The sequence below is a fragment of the Ictalurus furcatus genome, chromosome 9 (genome assembly GCF_023375685.1).
Source record: "Ictalurus furcatus strain D&B chromosome 9, Billie_1.0, whole genome shotgun sequence".
Lineage (NCBI taxonomy): Eukaryota > Metazoa > Chordata > Actinopteri > Siluriformes > Ictaluridae > Ictalurus > Ictalurus furcatus.
The window spans coordinates 16,481,383-16,501,970 of NC_071263.1; the positions used below are offsets into that span (position 1 = coordinate 16,481,383).

General features: G+C 38.8%; 2 protein-coding genes across 13 annotated transcripts; one reads left to right on the forward strand and one right to left on the reverse strand.

Annotated features, from left to right (window-relative positions):
* The first annotated feature begins 1,647 nt into the window (after window positions 1-1,647).
* LOC128612868 (probable serine/threonine-protein kinase MARK-A) lies at window positions 1,648-15,133 on the forward strand. Of its 12 annotated transcripts, none has more exons than XM_053633334.1 (17): window positions 1,648-1,858; window positions 2,426-2,517; window positions 2,625-2,688; window positions 2,817-2,955; window positions 3,369-3,431; window positions 3,523-3,637; window positions 3,965-4,061; window positions 4,135-4,237; window positions 4,324-4,464; window positions 4,556-4,736; window positions 5,023-5,117; window positions 5,411-5,461; window positions 5,767-6,136; window positions 6,226-6,402; window positions 6,491-6,603; window positions 7,045-7,176; window positions 7,577-7,711. In XM_053633334.1, the coding sequence occupies exons 1-16, from the start codon at window positions 1,836-1,838 to the stop codon at window positions 7,165-7,167; spliced, it is 1,947 nt and encodes a 648-aa protein (XP_053489309.1). In that variant the 5' UTR covers window positions 1,648-1,835; the 3' UTR covers window positions 7,168-7,176; window positions 7,577-7,711. The 12 variants fall into 12 exon arrangements, 11 of the variants coding, with proteins under 11 accessions (XP_053489309.1, XP_053489306.1, XP_053489304.1 ...); XM_053633331.1 differs by lacking the exon at window positions 7,577-7,711 and adding an exon at window positions 8,591-15,133 and having other exon boundaries at window positions 1,649-1,858; XM_053633329.1 differs by lacking the exon at window positions 7,577-7,711 and adding an exon at window positions 13,645-15,133 and having other exon boundaries at window positions 1,649-1,858.
* LOC128612869 (enhancer of rudimentary homolog) lies at window positions 12,380-19,993 on the reverse strand. The gene is made up of 4 exons (XM_053633337.1): window positions 19,882-19,993; window positions 17,170-17,257; window positions 16,941-17,061; window positions 12,380-12,515 (listed from the first exon to the last, which is right to left on the reverse strand). The coding sequence occupies exons 1-4, from the start codon at window positions 19,882-19,884 to the stop codon at window positions 12,413-12,415; spliced, it is 315 nt and encodes a 104-aa protein (XP_053489312.1). The 5' UTR covers window positions 19,885-19,993; the 3' UTR covers window positions 12,380-12,412.
* Between the last annotated feature and the right edge of the window lie 595 nt (window positions 19,994-20,588).

Genomic DNA, 20,588 nt, shown 5'->3' on the forward strand with positions numbered 1-20,588 from the left:
TAGTTTTTTGAAGGTCAACGTTTATTTTGAAATTGATGCATGTAACATGTTTCAAAAAAGTTGGGACAGGGGCAATTTAGGACAATTTAGGACTAATAGTGATGTGACAAGTTGAAATAAGAAGGTGATGTGAAACAGGTGAAGCAATTCATAGTATATCATAGTATATAAGGAATCACAGTATATAAAGAACCTCCATAAAAAAGGCCTAGTCCTTCAAGAGCAAGGACGGGGTGAGGCTCGCCGATCTGCCAAAAGATGCGTCAGCGAATAATCCAACACTATGAGAACAACATTCCCCAAAGACAAATTAGTAGGATTTCAGGCATTTCACCTTCTACAGTGCACAATATAATTAAAAGATTCAAGGAATCCGGTCAAATCTCCATACGTAAAGGGCTAGGCCGAAAACCACTTCTGAATGCATGTGATCTCCGATCTCTCAGAAGTCACGGTCTTAAAAACCATCATGAGTCTGTAATGGATATCCTGACATAGGTTCGGGAATACTTTGTAAACCTCTGTCAGTCAACACCATTCACCGCTGCATCCGCAGATGCAAGTTAAGGCTTTACTATGCAAAGCAGAAGCCATATATCAACACTGTCCAGAAGCGCCGCCGACTTCTCTGGGCTCGGTCTCATCTGAGATGGACAGTACCACAGTGGAATCATGTTTTGTGGTCTGACAAATCAACATTTCAAATAGTTTTTGGACAAAACAACCGTCGTGTACTCCGGGCCAAAGCGGAAAAGGACCATCCATCCAAGCTGTTATCAGCGTCAGGTCCAAAAGCCAGCGTCTGTCATGGTATGGGGGTGTGTCAGTGCCCATGGCATGGGTAACTTTGCACATCTGTGAGGGCACCATTAATGCAGAAACATATGTACACATTTTGGAGCAACATGTGCTGCTATCCAGAGGAGGACAACGCCAAAACACATTCTGCCCGGATTACAAGCGTATGGATGCGTAAGCAGAGAGTGCGGGTGCTAGCATGGCCTGCCTGCAGTCCTGACCTGTCTCCGATTGAGAATGTGCGGCGCATTACACACACACACACACACACGCACACACACACACACCCGCACAAGCGCACACTTGCGTAACACACATATTACACATATATTACACACACAACGTTTCAACACAAATACACTTGTACTAATAAAATAATAAAATCATCTCACTATTAACATGCCATGTAAAAGTTAAGTGTTTTTATAACTATATTCAGGAAATAACAAGACATAATTCAACTTTATTTCTTTATTTTTATTTCAATGTAATATACGGGCAATTTATAACATCAAATACACAATATATGAGCAAATGTGCAAAAAAAGAAATCTGTTTTATGTATGAATTTATTTATTTATTTCTGCTCATGAGACTCCATAGTGTTTATTGTGGAACATCGAGCCTCCTTTCTGTTAAATAACATTGATAAGTTTATTATTTACTATGTTTCTGTAATTATGAACTTCATTATGATCAGGTAAAGTTTAATAGTTACAGAAGAAATTTAACCCACTTTCTGAAATTTAACACAAATAACCTGAAACAAAGTTTGATTGGGTGCATCAAACAAACAAACAAACAAACAAACAAACAGATAAATAAATAAATGAGAGTAAAAGGAGAGCAGTGTTGTGTTGGTGTTCATTAGAAGAGCAGTATTGGAGGGTTCCTGCAGCTCTGCTGGGTTTTTGGAGTGAAATAGAATTGTAGAATTGTAGAATATTCAGATCGTCATGGTGATCAGTGTGTTAATATACTGCAGGGTCTGTCATAAGGACTGCTGAAGATTTGCTCATTTCTACTTTGGAAACTTCATGTTACACATTTCCAGATTGAGGTGAGATAGATTTCTTGTGTGTGTTAAAACAGACAGGTGTGTAAACGCCACACACCTTCAGCACACCACAGATTAGAAATACCTTTAGAAGACGAGTGTATGACTGCGTGTACAACTCTATACTAATATTTCATTAGAGAGAGAACAGCCCGTAGCAGCACAAACCAAATGGTGGATGGGATAGCAGAGAAAACATATTGGATATCGCTTCCTGTAACTAACTGGTGTTGGATTTTGGAAAAGAAATGTATTTTTGGAGTGGGAAATGTTTATATAGAAATATACTTTACTATTTTTATTCTATTTATACTTTATAATAATACATATAATAATGTATACTTTGTAATAAAATCTGGTGTGTCTGCGGTGTAACTGCACTTTCCCCAGTTTTACAGTTCAGTTATTCATTATTTATTTATTATACAGATAGAGAGAGTGGAAAAGCGGAGACATTCTCGCATTAATGCAAATGAAAAGTGAACATAAAAATAAAAATGCCTTTCAATGAATTCAAAATAACTTTAAGCACAGAAATAGCCCTAACCCTGTTAAGTGCTTTTGCTGAAGCTTAGTGAGGACATTGGCAGTGCTGGTGATGAAAAACTCCTCTGAGGGGTTTGTACCTCATCCTGAAGAAGATCATCATTCAAACTGGACAGGTAGAATACTCTGAACCTCCTGAGCTCCAAACCTCACTGTACATTTAGCTGGTCACAGCGATGATGAATAACATTTCTTCCTCTGTTCGTCCTCGCTTTGATTCCAGGGGAGTCTGATGAGAAATATGTCTCTGAAGGACAGAGTTTAATATTTCCTGGTCCTCTGATGAGGTAAGAAACGCTTTCTCCTCTCACACCTTCAATATTGCAGCAGTAAAGTTCTGAAGCGCATCATTAGATGGTTAAAGTGTGTGTGTGCAGTAATCCATATAATCCAGCTGTTCCATCATCTGTTACAGTGCTAAGATGCAGAAGGAGGAGCTGATGAGATTTATCCAGGACAAATGTCAGGAGTGTTTGATGCACCTGGATCAACCTGAGCAACAGAAATCCTATTTCTTCTGGTCCATTATGGAGTATGTCTGTAATAGAAATGGAGTAAGTGTTGGAGTTCATCCCACTGTAAAAAAACAAATTGTCTTCTCAATTAAAATCTCAGTATCTGATTACACTAGCACTCGACTTTTTCCTGCTGCGTTCTGCTAGTGACTAAATCTCACTCTGCTGAACACGCTGCTCTGTCGTGTTGACTAATAAAGTCAAAATAATAAGAACGTGTTCAGCCGGAACTCCCTCAGAACTAAATCAGTGGTGTGGATAAGAAATATATACGCTGATGAAGCTAAAGTTTAATCAACGTTAAATATAATTTTATTCTCCAAACTCTAAAAGCCTGCTGTAAGCAGATACTTAAGAGATGTTCATGCTGTTTACAAACTTGATAAAAAGTGCTTGAATGAATAAACATGTGTTCAGTGAGACGTGAAGTTAAAGAGATTTTTCTTTTACAGCGAGTAATGATCTTCGAAATCTCCCCGCTCCTCTTCAAGGGCTACGGCCTTCTGAGGAGAAAAGTGAGTGTATCAGCATCACCTTCTGTCTCTACTGTGTGTATTACATTATTCAGTATCACGTGGACTAACGTTACACTCTCTGTGTCTCCAGCTGGGATGTGTGGAGAAACAGGAGGACTGGTGTATTCCTCTGGCAGTGCTTTTATGCTCCGCAGCTCCAAAAGATGAACTCAGAGAAGCCATTATTGAAATGGGAGACATGTTCGGTACGGATACACTCCACAGTAACAGCATTTTTATGGAATTAACACGTTGTACACTACTCTCAGTGTCCACTATATTAGGAACACCCAATAATGTTCACATCAAATATCAGAATGGAGAAAGATCTCAGTGAATTCAATGACTGTAACCATGGCGATGGTTGTTGGTGACAGTTTCGGTATTTCAGAAACATCACTGGCTGATTGGATAATTGCAAGAATGTGCAGGTGTTCCTAATGAAGTGCATGGTGGGTGTACAGTATATTATTAACTCCGGACTGGTTTATGAATGTATATCCTAATGTTCATGTTTGATTTTCCATCTTCAGCGTCTAGAAAATGGAGCTATGCAGCACATATATGTTATGTGGTGGCGCAATTGGAGCTGGGATCACACCCACGATTTACTCTGATTGGATGTGACAGGTATTTGGTGTATGTGTGTGTGTGTGTGTGTGTTTATTTTCCATATTTGACACATGTTTTCTCTTTGCACCAGAATGCCAGACAGTAAATCAGCCCTGAGGGAGGCGATAGAGAGAACTGAGGTCTATGAGTACGTGCTGTCTCTGACCACAGGGTTCGGCCAGCCACACTTCCAGGTTGGAAATTCTCTTCTTCTCTGTTTCATGACAAATTGAACGAGGAGCCATCATACTGACAATGAACGGTTCTCTATGTGTCATAGGACTTCAAGTACGTTCACGCCTGCTACCTAGCCGAGGCTGGACCCTGTGCTCAGGCGCTTGATTACTGTGAAAGAGTTGCTACAACGGTTCTCAGCTTCCCTCACTGCATCCAAAACAATGTGATGGAATGGGGTATATGGGTAAATGAGATGATTTGTATTTGTGAAATAGTTCCCAGGTTCCAAATGTAAAGTCTTCATCACCAGTTGACGTTCCCTATATGTCTCGCAGCTCTCTGAGCGTTTGCTTCAAGATGAATGGAAGAAGGAAGCAGAAGAACCCAAGTGGCTGATAGATCTTCGCCAGCTGCTGGAAGATAGAGCAGCCCTTTCTAGCTCTTCTGATGACCAGGAGCAGTGCAGCTCTGAGTCTGAGGAACCAGTTAACCTGCAGTTCCACCCTTCAGATTATGGTACAGTACAATCCACACTAACTGTATTTAAAACTTCAAAATGACTTTGCAAGGTGTGGAGAGAGAGAGAGAGAGAGAGAGAGAGAGAGAGAGAGTTGAAAATAGCTTAAAATACACTTAACTTACTTCCTGGTTCATCGTTCATATAATTTTCTATTCAGACTGTAATATTTACTCTAGATGCTCAAATTCAGAACACCGTACTCAGAGACAGGACGGAGTACTAACTGGATTATTATGTGTGTGTGTGTGTGTGTGTGTGTGTGTGTGTGTGTGTGTATAACAGATGAGTTTGACTCACGGTACACTATGGGAGAGATGCTGGGGACTGGAGGCTTCAGCTATGTCTACGCTGGAGTCCACAAGGCAGATGGGAAACCGGTAATAAGGCTTTTATTATTGTAAACAAACACAAACACCAAATACTAGTTTACATTAGTTTAAATACTAACCGGTAGAATTCTCTGAAATATGTGGGGACTTTACTTCCTGGTGTGTGGAGCTTTTTGTTTTGTCTGAACATTTTAGCTGTGGATTTAGCTTTTTGCATGACAAGTTTTAATGCTGCTTTGCTGAATCCTAAAATGTAGTGTGTGTGTAACTGTAGTAATTTAACTCATTAGTTTAACGATGGATTGTAGAACTGATTCATTCTGTTTCGTCCATGTGAACAGGTTGCCATTAAATGTATGGACAGAAATCCCTATGATAAATTCATCACCATCGTAAGTGAACTTACTTTACTTCTGAGATTCTGCAGAGAATCAATAAGGTGTAAGTAACAATCAGGTTATAGAGCAGAGCTACACCAAAATCATGCATCCATTTACTGGTTCCTGCGAACATCATCACAAACATCTCAGCTCTTAATCTCAGATTCACATTTTATCACCTTTCACTCATAATAGATATAATAGATGTCAATCCAAACTTTCTCCATTGTACCATCTCTGCTTACCACAGTTTAGACGTAGTCCCCCCATGCTAACCCAAACTAACCCATGCTAACTATGTGTGTGTATGATTTTAGCCTGGAGATACACGCAGGCTCCCTCTGGAGGTGGCATTGATGGAGATGGTGTCCAAGCCTCCTGGCTGTGAGAATGTGGTGAAGCTACTGGAATGGTTCGAGACATCCACCTTCTACATCTTGGTGCTGGAGCGACCTGTCCCCTGCACAGACCTTTATTACTACAGTAAAGGTCAATTGCCTGAACCAGTGGCTCGAAAGCTCATGTGGCAGGTGGTTCAGGCTGCTCATCACTGCTGTACACATGGAGTTTTTCACCGTGACATCAAGCCTGAGAATATTTTGATCAATACGAACACACTGGAGGTGAAGTTGATCGACTTTGGCTGTGGCGACCTGCTGACGAACGAGCCCTACAAGAGCTTTTCAGGTCAGTTCAGTATAGATATGCGGATACAGTCACACTGTGGAGAAGCTTTTCTGTGACGGTTTCTGCTCTCTCGCTCATCTTTCACTCAGGCACTCCGGTTTACTCACCTCCTGAGTGTATTCTCAACAGAGACTATTTTGGAGTTCCTGCTACTGTCTGGTCTCTGGGTGTGGTCCTGTTTTTCTTGGTCAATGGACAGGACCCCTTTATCAGTGATAAAGAGATTGTTGAGGAGGATCTGCAGCTCCATCCTGATCTGTCTGTCGGTGAGAAAATACACCAACATCACCTTTTATGATTCATTTTACTTTGTGAGTTTAAACTTCTATCTTAATCTCATCACTGCTCACACAGGGTGTTGCGAACTGATCAAGTGGTGCCTGGAAAAAGACCCGAATCATCGGCCAACTCTCACACAAATTCAAAACCACAGGTGGTTTAAGGAGAGACTTCAGGACACGGTCCAGGTGAGACAGTTAGAATAGAATCGACTAAATTTCACTGAGATAAGACACGCTGTAATCGTCTAGAGTACAGGGATTGTACTGGATCAGTACTGAGTTCTGGAACACAGATCACTCTACTTATGGGTTCACTGTGGAAATGCTGATTGCTTTCCAGTCCATTTTAATGTAATCTATCTTTATTATTTTTAGATGACATACTGTCCTGCTGACTAGTATCTGATAGCACCTTCATAAGACTTAAACATGTAAAGAAAAAAAATCTAAAAATATCTAAGAAATAAAGATAGATATTTAAAAATATTTAAGATAAAAGAAAGAAAGAAAGAAATCTAAAAATATCTTTAAAAATATAAAAACTATCCACACTCCCAGTGTCCGACTCGATCTGTTGAAGCACAAGGTTCTGCTGTGCTAGATGTTTGCTGCTGTTGTGTGTTCGAGTGTTTTTCAGGAACCAGTGATCAGCGACCTGACTCCTGCAGCTGTGATGGAGAAACAGATGTTTGCTGCTGGTGTCGTTGGTGTCGCCCCAGCTGGCCTGATAGAATGCCCAAAAGTCCATAAATGGAGATGGTAGGTCAGACAATGCGAAAGTGAATGTTAAAAAGTGCACAAAAAAAGAAGGAGGGAAGAGAAAGTGGGATAAGAAAAACTTTTGTGTTCTATGGTACAGGACAAAGCAAATTGGCAAGACATCTTGAGATAAAATATGCAAAAGAAACTGAAGTAGCACAAGCATTATCAAAAACGAAGGGGACAAAGGCACAATGGATATTATTTACCAACTACGAAATAAAGGAAATTTCCAGCACAATTTTGAAATCCTAAAAATATGTAGTGGGGAAATTGTGACTGTGAGGCAGCCAACAAAAAAACACTAGTTTGCAAGACTACCTGCCATGTCAGCATTGCCATGGGTTTTTAAAAAGAAAGGAATTGTGGAAGCATAACCTAGTCTGTTTCAAAAATGCAGAAAAGGACAGCATTTCAAGGAAACGGAAGAGAGTCCAAGCTATAGCATATCGAAGTATACCATGTAAAACTGCCGTGTCTGAAGGTTGTAAATGCATCATTCTGAACATGCATCTTAGATGACATCTCTAATCAGGTACAGTCAGACACTCTCATCTGTAAATATGGAGAAATGATGTTTGAGCTCCACGGACAGGACAAATCACAGCAAAATTACATCAGTCAGAAAATGTGGCCGTTGGCGAGGTTTATGCTGGCAGTAAAGAAGAAAAGAAAAGCTTCAGTAAAGAAGCTTAACCCTGCTGTACAACGTCTAGTGGATGTTTGTCTGCCAACAAGATTTCAGCTAGCGGTATCGGCAGCAAAGGAAGCAAGTGGGTTTGATCCATCAAAAAATAGTTATGACACCCCGTCTCTAGCTTGTAAAATTGGGAACACCCTCAAGAAAGTCTGCGAGATTGTGATAGGTGAGAGTCTGATGAACGAAGACCATGAGGCAGGACAGAAGGCCAAGAATTTCATCAGGTTGCTTGACTCATTGCTTAACACATTTGTCTCAAAGCGAGCCAGAACCGACCTTGAACAAAACAAATGGAACAAAGCTGATATTCTTCCATTGACTGAAGATGTTGTCAGGTTGCACAAACACCTCAAAGTTTTGGAGGATCAGTCAAAAGAACAACTAACTAAGAGCTCAGATCCTGTGGCATGGAGAAATCTTTCAGAAAGCGTTCTAGCGCAAATAATAATGTTTAATAGGAGACGAGAGGGTGAAGCTGCAAAGCTGTTAGTAGAAACATACCAGAAACAAAACACAGCTCCACTGTATCCTGAGATCTTACAGAGTTTATCCAAACTAGAACAAGATTTAAGTGAAAAGTTCACAAGAGTTGAAATAAGAGAAAAGAGAGGCCGCAAAATACGTGTCTTGCTCACCGACAGAATCCCTTGAAATGCTAATAAAATTCAGATCAAGGTTTGGTGTACTAATAACAAACCCTTACATGTTTGCCAGAATTGAGGCACATCAGAGGATCAGACTCTCTCAGGAAATTTTCAAATGCCTGTGAAGCAAAATTCTCTGAGCATCTCACATCAACAAAGCCCCGCAAACAAGTGGCAACTTTGTGTCAGCTCATGAACTTTGACCACCTGTACCAACAACCATGTTATGGTTAAAGTCACAGACATGACACTTTTTCCCCAATTCTGATGTTTGATGTGAACTTTAACTGAAGCTCTTGACCCGTATCTGCATGATTTTATAGATTGTACTGCTGCCATATTATTAGCATACAGTGCATCCGGAAAGTTTTCACAGTGCTTCACTTTTTCCACATTTTGTTATGTAACAGCCATATTCCAAACTGGATTAAATTCATAATTTTCCTCAAAATTCTACAAACAATACCCCATAATGACATGAAAGAAGTTTGTTTGAAATCTTTGAAAATTTATTAAAAATAAAAAACAAAAAAAGCACATGTACATAAGTATTCACAGCCTTTGCCCTGACACTCAAAACTGAGTTCAGGTGCATCCTGTTTCCACTGATCATCCTTGAGATGTTTCTACAACTTGATTGGAGTCCACCTGTGGTAAATTCAGTTGATTGGACATGATTTGGAAAGGCACACACCTGTCTATATAAGGTCCCACAGTTAACAATGCATGTCAGAGCACAAACCAAGCCATGAAGTCCAAGGAATTGTCTGTAGACCTCCGAGACAGGATTGTATGGAGGCACAGATCTGGGGAAGGGTACAGAAACATTTCTGCAGCATTGAAGGTCCCAATGAGCACAGTGGCCTCCATCATCCGTAAATGGAAGAAGTTTGGAACCACCAGAACTCTTCCTAGAGCTGGCTGCCCAGCCAAACTGAGCGATCGGGGGAGAAGGGCCTTAGTCAGGGAGGTGACCAAAAACCCGATGGTCACTCTGACAGAGCTCCAGCGTGTCTCTGTGAAGAGAGGAGAACTTTCCAGAAGAACAATCATCTCTACAGCACTCCACCAATCAGGCCTGTATGGTAGAGTGGCCAGACGGAAGCCACTCCTCAGTAAAAGGCACATGACAGCCCGTCAGGAGTTTGCCAAAAGGCACCTGAAGGACTCTCAGACCATGATGAAACAAAGATTGAACTCTTTGGCCTGAATGGCAAGCGTCATGTCTGGAGGAAACCAGGCACCAGTCATCACCTGGCCAATACCATCCCTACAGTGAAGCATGGTGGTGGAAGCATCATGCTGTGGGGATGTTTTTCAGCGGCAGGAACTGGGAGACTAGTCAGGATTGAAGGAAAGATGAATGCAGCAATGTACAGAGACATCCTTGATGAAAACCTGCTCCAGAGCGCTATGGACATCAGACTGGGGCAAAGGTTCATCGTCCAATATGACAACGACCCTAAGCACATAGCCAAGATAACAAAGGAGTAGCTACAGGACAACTTTGTGAATGTCCTTGAGTGGCCCAGCCAGAGCCCAGACTTGAACCCGATTGAACATCTGGAGAGATCTGAAAATGGCTGTGCACTGACGCTCCCCATCCAACCTGATGGAGCTCGAGAGGTCCTGCAAAGAAGAATAGGAGAAACTGCCCAAAAATAGGTGTGCCAAGCTTGTAGCATCATACTCAAAAAGACTGAAGGCTGTAATTGGTGCCAAAGGTGCTTCAACAAAGTATTGAGCAAAGGCTGTGAATACTTATGTACATGTGCGTTTTTTGTTTTTTATAAATTTGCAAAGATTTCAAACAAACTTCTTTCACGTTGTCATCATGGGGTATTGTTTGTAGAATTTTGAGGAAAATAATGAATTTAATCCATTTTGGAATAAGGCTGTAACATAACAAAATGTGGAAAAAGTGAAGCACTGTGAATACTTTCCGGATGCACTGTAAAAACCTATTTTTACCTCACTGTAAAAACCATCCGATAATCAGGGCAGATTATATCCTGTCAATCAAATGAGGGTGGGAAAGCACCGATTTCGTGCTGTGCGTAAAGATGTCACTTGTGTAGAATGATGACAAAACTGAGTTTGTAAACTTTGTACTCTCTGCACTGTTAAATTTTTACACTGGAAGTGAGCAGCAGTGAAGAGGGAGTTTCAGTATCGAGTCTAATTTTATTATTATTTTTGCCTCACAACTCATGCGGCATTAAAACGCCAGTACACCTTTGAAAGATTTAAATGAAGATAAGTTGACAAAAAAGTATATATTGTGCAGAAAAATATATTTGTAGAGTAGTATATTTCATATCCAGTTAATGTTAATATATAAAAAAGTTTATATTATATATTACCAGTTTGATGTCAGTGATGGAGTAGAAATGCCTTTGTTTGTGGTGAGTGAATGTGAACCTAACAGGAGGTCTTTCAGAATTCAGTCAATTAATTCTGTTAATATGAATTGATAACATTCAATAAATTAAGAAATCTTACTTTAATATGTGGGAGTGGGGGAGGGGGGAGGCGGAGAGAGGGAGCTGAGGCTGTGTGATGATGGGGGAGGGGGAGGACACTGTGACTTCTCCACACACACTTAATATCACAACTAAATCCAAACTAACTGCTGCCAGATTATACTGAATATCTCTGTTCCTTCACTGGTTAAAAAGGCTGAATTGTGTAGCTTTAAATGTGACATATCATCAACAGATTAAAATATATTTTTTTGAACGACTCATTGTAAATAGTAAAAATAACATTAAATAAATTTTAAAAAGTAGTATTGATTTACCCGTAAATTACTAATATACAGTAATTTACTGGCAAACATTTAAAAGCTGTCTATTATATATAATCACAGAAAGGCCATACTCTTCCTCCTTTTGCCATAAACCAACTTTCCCTCCAAAATTGAAACCATGCTATAAACCCTCTGTAGAATAAATCTTAAATTAATATTGCTGATATGCTTTCATAGTCACACATAAAATGGTGAGTAAAATTAAACTAGTCACTAATGATTGGCTAAAAACATACGGTGCTTTAAATTTTCCCTCCTGAAGATCTAAACCCCGCCGCCACAGAATAATTTGCCCTCTCAAATTTGAACTGGCCAATAAGACAAATTCCTCCACTGAGAAAAATGTAAAGGATCAGGAGAGTGCAGAGGCTCAGAAACTCCCACACACAAATTAATCATTAATGTGAGAACCAAAAAAAGTTTTTATTAAAAATGATGATTATGATGATAATTAAGGTCAGTGGAATCGATTTTAAGTGATAATTTTGTGTGGACCAAGGTCCTCACAAGAAAAGTGGGATGTCAATATCTGGTCCTCATAAGGGGGGAAACACACACACACACACACACACACACACACACACAGAGACACACAAAGCTATACATATAAAGTACTCAAACTCAGTTTAAACAAAACCATTTTATTATGGTGGAACAGGGATTTAAAATAAAATAGTACACACAAAAATAAAAGTAGTTCGAAATCACATTTTCATGAGGACAACTGGTTCTCAATTCCAGTCTTATGTATCACAGAACTGTACAGTTCAGTCTGTACATCTACTGGCCTGCTGAGCTTAGTCCCAACACTTTACTCTGCCTTGGTGCAATTAGTAACGGTCTTTAGTGTCATCTGCATATTAAAATAAGTGTGTTAATTTAAGATTGGTACTAAAGTATTTTTATTCCAGTTACCTTAACGAACTCATAGTAGTCACCCAGGTCTAGAATTGTGAATTATTTATCTAATTATCTGGCCATCATCCCTTACGTCCTTTGGAATTGTTTCCCCTTTCAAGTGACCAACTTCCCTGCCAAATTCCTGAAAAGTAAAACCTCTCTGATCAGTACATTTGGGACATTTTATTTCCCAGCCTGCTGAGCTTGGCGGCGCAGCAATATATAAATTTTCTCTTTGATCCAGTCTTTGTTGTTGGGTTGATACGTCTGTGTGTCAGCTCGGTACCTAAGAGACGAAAGGCAGAAACAAAGTGACAGTGAGCAATCTATTTTGCAGTGACATTTCTGCACAACAAATAAATTTTTTTTGTATGCAGGGTATGCAATAGTGTTTTCCACAAAAGAGTGGTTTTCCTAAAGAACAATGGTGTTTTTGTAACAGATATAAGAAAAATAGGAAATATAATTTATTTTTTGTATTTGTGTTTTTTCATGGCATGTGTTGCACTGTAAGATGTATTAATTTCGCCAAAATCCTTTGCCGTTATTTATTAGTTTGCTGTTCTTGGTGTTGGGAGTACTTTATTTGTGTTATAGCGCTCTTTGTTAATTGGTAGCAGATGTATCGCGTCATTCCCGGTTTCTCGTCAGTCGGCGTTGAGTTTGACTGAGAGAGGTATGTACTTAAGCCAGCGCGATTATAAAGTTCGAATTTTAAACTTTAAAAGTCGTTTCAAGTGCACAAACCAGTTTAATCATTTATAGTATTATGAGGATAGACTGACTGTGTCGTTTCTGCTGTGTATTTTACTTGTAAAATGAGTTTGTGAAAGATGAGCAAATTAGCATGTTTTTCTCATGTGTGTGTGTGCTAGCTGTCACCATTTTATCTTCTTATTGAGGTACACGCTTACGTTATTTTCTCATGTTGGGTGTGTTGTGAAGATAAATCCTGTATGATGACGTTTTGCTCTTTTTGAACTCTAAATAGTTATGTGCATGTGTTTTGTACTCCCATGACCATGTTCAGTAAATGTATTATTTTAGTCAAGTTCACTGTATTAGGTTGTTGTGGTAAAGGACATTTTTCAAGATTGCTGTGGGCGCTTGTGTATTCCTTTCTTTCATAGAATGTATATTTTTTTTTTGTTATGCGCCAGGTGACGATAAATGTGCATCAATATAATCTATATTTCGTGTTAATATGTATTAAATTAATATAAAGTTAATAATATAATTGAATGTAATAGAATGCAAGGTAATGACATTTGTTATTTATATCTTTTGTATTTTATTAACATATTTTAAGTTAGTCTCATGTTGATGGTCAGTTGGCGTTGAGTTTGACTGAGAGAAATGTGTCATGAAGATAAATCCTGTATGACAACGTTTTGCTCTTTTTGAACTCTAAATAGACGTTGAGCTTGTCTGCGGGACGAATAAACCTGAGTTCAACAAGACACGACGGCGTCCAGTGTCTATTGTGCACCAGAACACAACGCAATGTAGCCGGGCTAAGCAGGAAGGACCGGTTACATTTGCATAATTTGAAAATGCAAGCTGAGTAACTGTCCATGCGTGGCTGAAGATTGGGAATAAAATCAATTCTGATCTAGAGGAATAAAATCTGATCTAGAGGATTCACTCAATCCATCCCAAAGCCAAGGCAATGTAAAGAGAGACATGATGTTGTAACACCCTCCTAAAACCATGTTGACCAGAGAGCAGACAAAAACAGCTAAACTGATCTCCTAGCTGCCTTTAATGTCACAATTCTGTAACTAAAAATACAGTAAAAATACAAAAGGCTTATTTTAATAATGCAATTTATATAACACTATATTGTCCCATTTGCACTGTGAACACTGTGGATGTAACTGTGGATTTCTATGTATCATAGAAATCATTACTAATCAGGGTTTTAATACACTTTGTTTGATATAAATTTGGATTAGATCTGAGGAGTAATTTGGCTTTAAATGAGTGTCACGATTTCCCCTCGAGCTAGCGCTGCAGTATTGCAGCGTGCCCGGAAACCCGAAGCGTGAGCTTGAAACGCGAGCCCAATGTGCAAGCTCTTAGCGAATGCACGCTTTTGGGCCTTCAGTGACATTGACTTTGTTTACTTTGGACACGTGCTTTTGTTATGGTTTATGTCCTGTCTCCGCCCCTGTATTGTCATTGGTTGTTTCCCATATGTGTGTTATCATTGTTTTCAACTGTCTTGTGTTTCACTCCTGATTACGTTTGTCCTTTGAACCCCTCGTGTCTCTTTGCACTTCGTGTAGTATTGAGTGTTATCACCATACCAAACGCTAGTATTCTGTTCCTTGTTTAGTTTCATGTTCTTTGACCTTGTTTCTCGTTCTTCATTCTTGCCTTGCCCAGTTTATGCCTGTTTGCCAATCGCCTGACACATGTTTCTTGACCTCGCTATTTTCTTCCTGTTTTGGATTTGTCTGCCTGTCTCTCTCTACATAAACTCTTATCTGCACTTGCATCCATCCTAACGTTCATTACGTAAAAAATGTGACAATGAGACTAATCACCAGTGCCAGGTTAGTGTCAGTGACAGAAACGGTAACAAGATCTAAAGTTGTAAGTATTCAATATTTGGTAAATAAAAAATTGCATTCTTGTCCCCTTATAAAGCAGATATTTTAACCTTTCTTTTCCCTATAAAACTTTTGCATCCAGCTTCAAGAGCAGCCAAGATGATTGACATCGATCCATAGAACTGTACAATACAGAATGCTCTAATAATAAGCTAAAAAAGTTTATATGCCTTATGCAACCCCAATTCCGAAAAAGTTGGGACAGTATGGAAAATGCCAATAAGAACAAAGAGGAATGATTTGTAAATGTACTTTGACGTGTATTTAAATAAAAAACATATAAAGACAAGGTGTTTGATGTTTGACCTAATCAACTGCATAGTTTTTTGAAGGTCAACAGGTTTATTTTGAAATTGATGCATGCAACATGTTCCAAAAATGTAGGGACAGGGGCAAATTAGGACTAATAGTGATGTGACAAGTTGAAATAAGAAGGTGATGCGAAACAGGTGAGGTATGTAAACAGCAATTTTTAATTACCTTAATCCGACTAAAGTCATACTCGAAGTAAACACAAATCGAATTAAGACATGTGGAGTATTCCTATTTTAGTTGCATTATCGACGTGTATTACAGGCATGTAAACACCTTAATCACACTATTAACGGCGTGTGAGAGTTTTCACCGCATTTTGCGACAGGACACGATCACACACGGCAGTCCTCAACCGTTTTATGGCAAACAAGAGAGCATGGCTGTGTCCAAAACCACGTACTTACCTACTATATAGTAGGTGAAATACATGTATCTCGGCTACTATATAGACGGTAAGTACGCGGTTTCGGACGTAGCCCATGGCTTCAAGCAGTCGTCTATTTGCACGTATAGCATGACAAATAATTAACCGCACTTGAAGCGTTCGTAAAATTTTTAAATAAAAACACCCAAAACTGTAAACGGTACCATAAGGAAGATGAACTGTATGTTGATACGTGAAATTCTGGAGGGAACGTTGGACGGCGTGACGTGGTGACGTGGTGACATAATGATGTGTGCCATTAATCGATCTATGTTCTATAACATGTAAAACGGGAACATGAAAGGAATATTCTAAAAGCAACTCATGTAAACACCTTAATCACAATATTGTCTTATTCAGAATAATTAGATTACTGCTGTCCATGTAAATGTAGTCACTGTCTTAAAAACCGTCATGAGTCTATAATGTATATCCTGACATGGGCTCGGAAATACTTTGGTAAATATTTTCCAGTCATCACCATTCGCTGCTGCATCCACAGATGCAAGTTAAGGCTTTACTATGCAAAGATACATAAACACTGTCCAGAAGCGCCACTGACTTCTCTGGGCTTGGTGCAAACTGAGATGGACAGTAGCACAGTAGAATCGTGCTTTGTGGTCCGACGAGTCAACATTTCAAATAGTTTTTGGAGAAAACAGCCATTGTGTTCTCCGGGCCAAAGAGGAAAAGGACCATCCAAGCTGTTATCAGCGTCAGGTCCAATATGTACACATTTTGGAGCAACATATGCTGCCATACAGAACAGGACAATGCCAAACCACATTCTGCCCTGATTACAGGGCATGGTTGCGTGGTTGCATAAGCAGCGAGTTCGGGTGGTAGCATGGTCTGCCTGCAGTCCTGAACTGTCACCGATTGATAATGTGTGGTGCATTATGAAGCACAAAATAAGGCAATGAAGGCCTCATACAGTTGCGCAGCTGAAGAAATGCATAATGGATGAATGGGGGAAAATTCTGCTTGCTAAACTTAACCAACTGGTGTCTTCAGTTCCCAAGTATTATTAAAAGAAAAGGTGATGTTACACAATCATCAGATTTTAAATGAGTGTATATTTTTGAAAACAAATTAAATTCACATAGTAAAACATCAAATAATGTGTTTTTTTCTTTCATTTTTGTGACAATTTTTCACAGCCTTCTTTGCTCATATTTACCAAAGGTGCCAATATTAGTGGAGGGCACTGTAGATATTTACAGCTGCTTTACTGCTTAAATAAGTGAAGGTTACTGCCACATACTGTTCGATTATCAGTAGTAGAGCTGACAGTCACACTGACTGCATTTTGCACTTGGTGATGCAGTGGGTAGAACTGCACAGAAAGCCTACTTACACCAAGCAGCTGAGGTCTGCCAGGTCATCGATGAAATCAAACAACTGACTAATGTCATATGTAATTGATGGACTGTTAGGATTCATCCTCTTTAGGTGCTCTTCATACATTTTACACACTCCTGCCCAAAGAAAACATCTCAGGTAAGTACAGAAGTAGCATATACAGTGTTGTTGTTTTCTTATGGACTAATTTTAAGGTATAACACTGATCTAAATATTTATCTTACCTTCCATGCACTCATTAACAGATTCATAATCAGCATATGTCCTTCCTTCCGGTCTCTTGGTGGGCTGAACAAGTAGAATAGTATGGGACTGCAATAGAAGCCATTTTTAGACTGATGTTAGTAATATCCAGACATTAGCACAACAATAACAACAAATAACTTTGATATTTAAAGTAAACATCCACCCTGAATGACTTGCATATTAATATTTACATTTAACATGAGATTTTCAATAAAGTACAAGGTTTAATTTGTAATGAAATTCTGAGTTGACTCTTTTGGTTTAAGCTTCTTTCATTAACATGTTGCCTTTCTTTCAGTTTTTGCTATCGGTTTACTACATTACCCACATTACTAAAACTAAACTTGTAATACTAAAATATTAAAATGTAAAATACTAAAACGTATAACTTGATTTTCTGATCTCCAACTAGGAAAAAAGAAAACGCCAATTCTTACTCAGGAATTCAAGGTCAACATATGATGTCATATCAACATCGCTGCTCACACCATCAACAGTAGATAAAATATCACTTCACTACTTTATATGGGTTTATAGTAGTATTTGTCTATCTGTCAATTGAATTTAGATCAACTGAAAGACACATTAGTTGGTTAAATCTATATCACTGATCTCACAGTTCTCTGTTTTGATATAGTACATCATAAACTCATTATTGTTAATATTAGCTGCCTTGTTGTTGCTAACAAAACACATGCTTTCATGGAGATGTCCATCTTCTTTCCCCACTTTGTAGCTCAAATGCACCAAGCCCAAAAATGACAATTCCTAGTTCAGACTCCCAATCTTCCCACTTCCGAATTACACTACATGGCCAAAGGTTTGTGAACACCTGACCATCACACCCATATGTGCTTTTTGAACATCCCATTCCAGATATAATCCCCTTTTGCTGTTATAATAACCTCCATTCTTCTGAGAAGGCTTTATGCTAGATTATGGAGCGTGCCTGTGGGGATTTGTGCTCATTCAACCACAAGAGCATTAGTGAGGTCAAGCACTGATGTTGGATGAGGCGGTCTGGTGCACAGTCAGCATTCCAGTTCCTCACAAATGTGTACAGAGGGGGTGAGGTCAGGGATCTGTGCAGTCCACTTGAGTTCTTCCATGCCAACCTTAGCAAACCATGTGTTTATGGAGCTCGCTTTGTGCACAGAGGCGTTGTCATGATGAAACAGATTCGTTCCCTTTAGTTCCAGTAATTGTAATGCTACAGCATACAAAGATATCTTATTGTGTATCCAGTTGTGTGCTTCAAACTTTGTGGCAACAGTTTGGGGAAGAACCACATATGGGTGTGATGGTCAAATGTATAAAAACTTTTGGCCATATAGTGCAAGTTAAATGCAGCATTAGTCCTTGCATCATCTCTGCCTAAAGAGAGTGATGCAGCAGTGCTTTAGGCCTTCAGTCCATCCACCTCTCACCTCCTCATTTGTACACTACTCAAAAAGATAACCTTCCAAATCTGTCAACACCAAGCGATCATCTAACAGATCGCCAATTAGCAGAGCTGAGTCTCGTATAACTGCATTCACTATTTGTCTCCACTGGATTTCTCATTAACATGACACTGAACTTCACTGGAAAATGGTGAGCGAGAAATGAATCCCCTCCTCCTCCTTTTATTTTTTCCATAACAGAAAACCCTGACTGTTATCACCTATGTTTGATTTTTCTCTCCTATTAAATGTCATTATAACTAAACTAGCGGTGTCCCCCTGTGACGTCAGCATGGCACACAACTGCTACCTTCTCTCAGCAAACACACAGCACCAACCTACAAATAAGCACTGTATAAGAACAATATGATCATATTTTATGTGTTTCAGGCTGGACTTTCCCTTCATTTTTCATGTTCATTTATCAGTAAGCTTATATTCAGATAGTCAGTGTAATGTTTCATTTTAAACTGGCATAAAGTGGGCTTGAAGTTGGACGTTCAATAACTGTCTCTAAAGTTACATATGACACTGGAATACACGTTTTTAACTTCATTAGCATTTGAAGAGAATGACTTTCAGTCCCAAAACCAACTGTAGCGTTTATCTAGGTGTCAGCTATGATGCATACATTTTAGGTTTTTTATATTTAATAAAATAAACTAGCAAATCATATGTAAACACTGACATGTATTTCACTACCGAATGGGTTCATACACAAAATTTATCATACTTTAAAGCTCAATAGCATTTGTAGAGAATAAACTACACTCATAAAACCAACTGTAAAGTGTTCCTGTAGGTGTCAGATATGATGCACACCTTTCAGATGTGATATTTATTAAAATTAACTGCCAAATCATACCTAAACATTGTGATGCCAGTTCAATTTATATTAAAATGTTTATGACTATTGCAGGGATATTATCAAGCTGCGTAAATGATATGAGTAACTTCACTTCAAGAGGTTTTTTTTAAGCTTTCCTCTTGTATGGCCTGGAAAAGCTAAAGTAAAGCTGTTGAAAGTAAGCGTTGGTTTGCAGTGAAGACATTCAGTAAAAACTGTGTCTCCTGTAGAGATAATATTATATATATATATATATATATATATATATATATATATATATATATATATATATAATAGCAGGATAGCTAAATATTAGATCCATCAGCCACCAGGTTTACTCCCGCTAGGAGAAGTGTATAATATTAAGCTACATGTTTCGAAAAAAGAGCTTAATAACTAACCATGTTTCAAATATTTGTTCCGAGATCCGTAAACGCAAATCGCCTTCGTTTACAGCAGTTACTTCTTCTTCTTTTAGTTTTAATAGCGGTTGGCAACGAAACTTAAGGTGCATTACCGCCACCTACTGGACTGGAGTGTGGGCAGCAGTACAGCAGTTACTAAACTTCCGCTTATCTCTAATGTCAAAAATAGTCACTCTACCGCTACTGCTTGTTTCTACTACAATAATAATAATAATAATAATAATAATTCCATTACCATTTCATTTATTCAGCAAGTTCAGATTACAGTAGGTCTTACATTAATTAGTTTTAGACACAGCATTTAAAATTTTTGTTTTGTGCATTACGTTTCTCCGGTCTGACATACAGACCAAACGCTTCTATATTGCCAATGTTCTCCCTTTCATTCTTCCTGCAATAATTAACAGAAAAAACGATGTAGAACGATCAGTAAAAAAGAGAAAAAAATTATGTTGAATGATCAGTAAGAATCTGGCTAAGAAAAAAGCAGTATATAAGTATGATGGAAATAAAATAATGACATTTTGTTCTCTAAATTAACGGACAGGCAAGGGCCGAAAAGAGCTGCCTTACAAAGGGTATTAAAGGTATATTCCAAAGGTATTAAACACAATAAAACAGATGTGGCATTTTGTTTTTATGCTAAAATTCAGAACACACTGCTTCTCAATACTGATAATCCC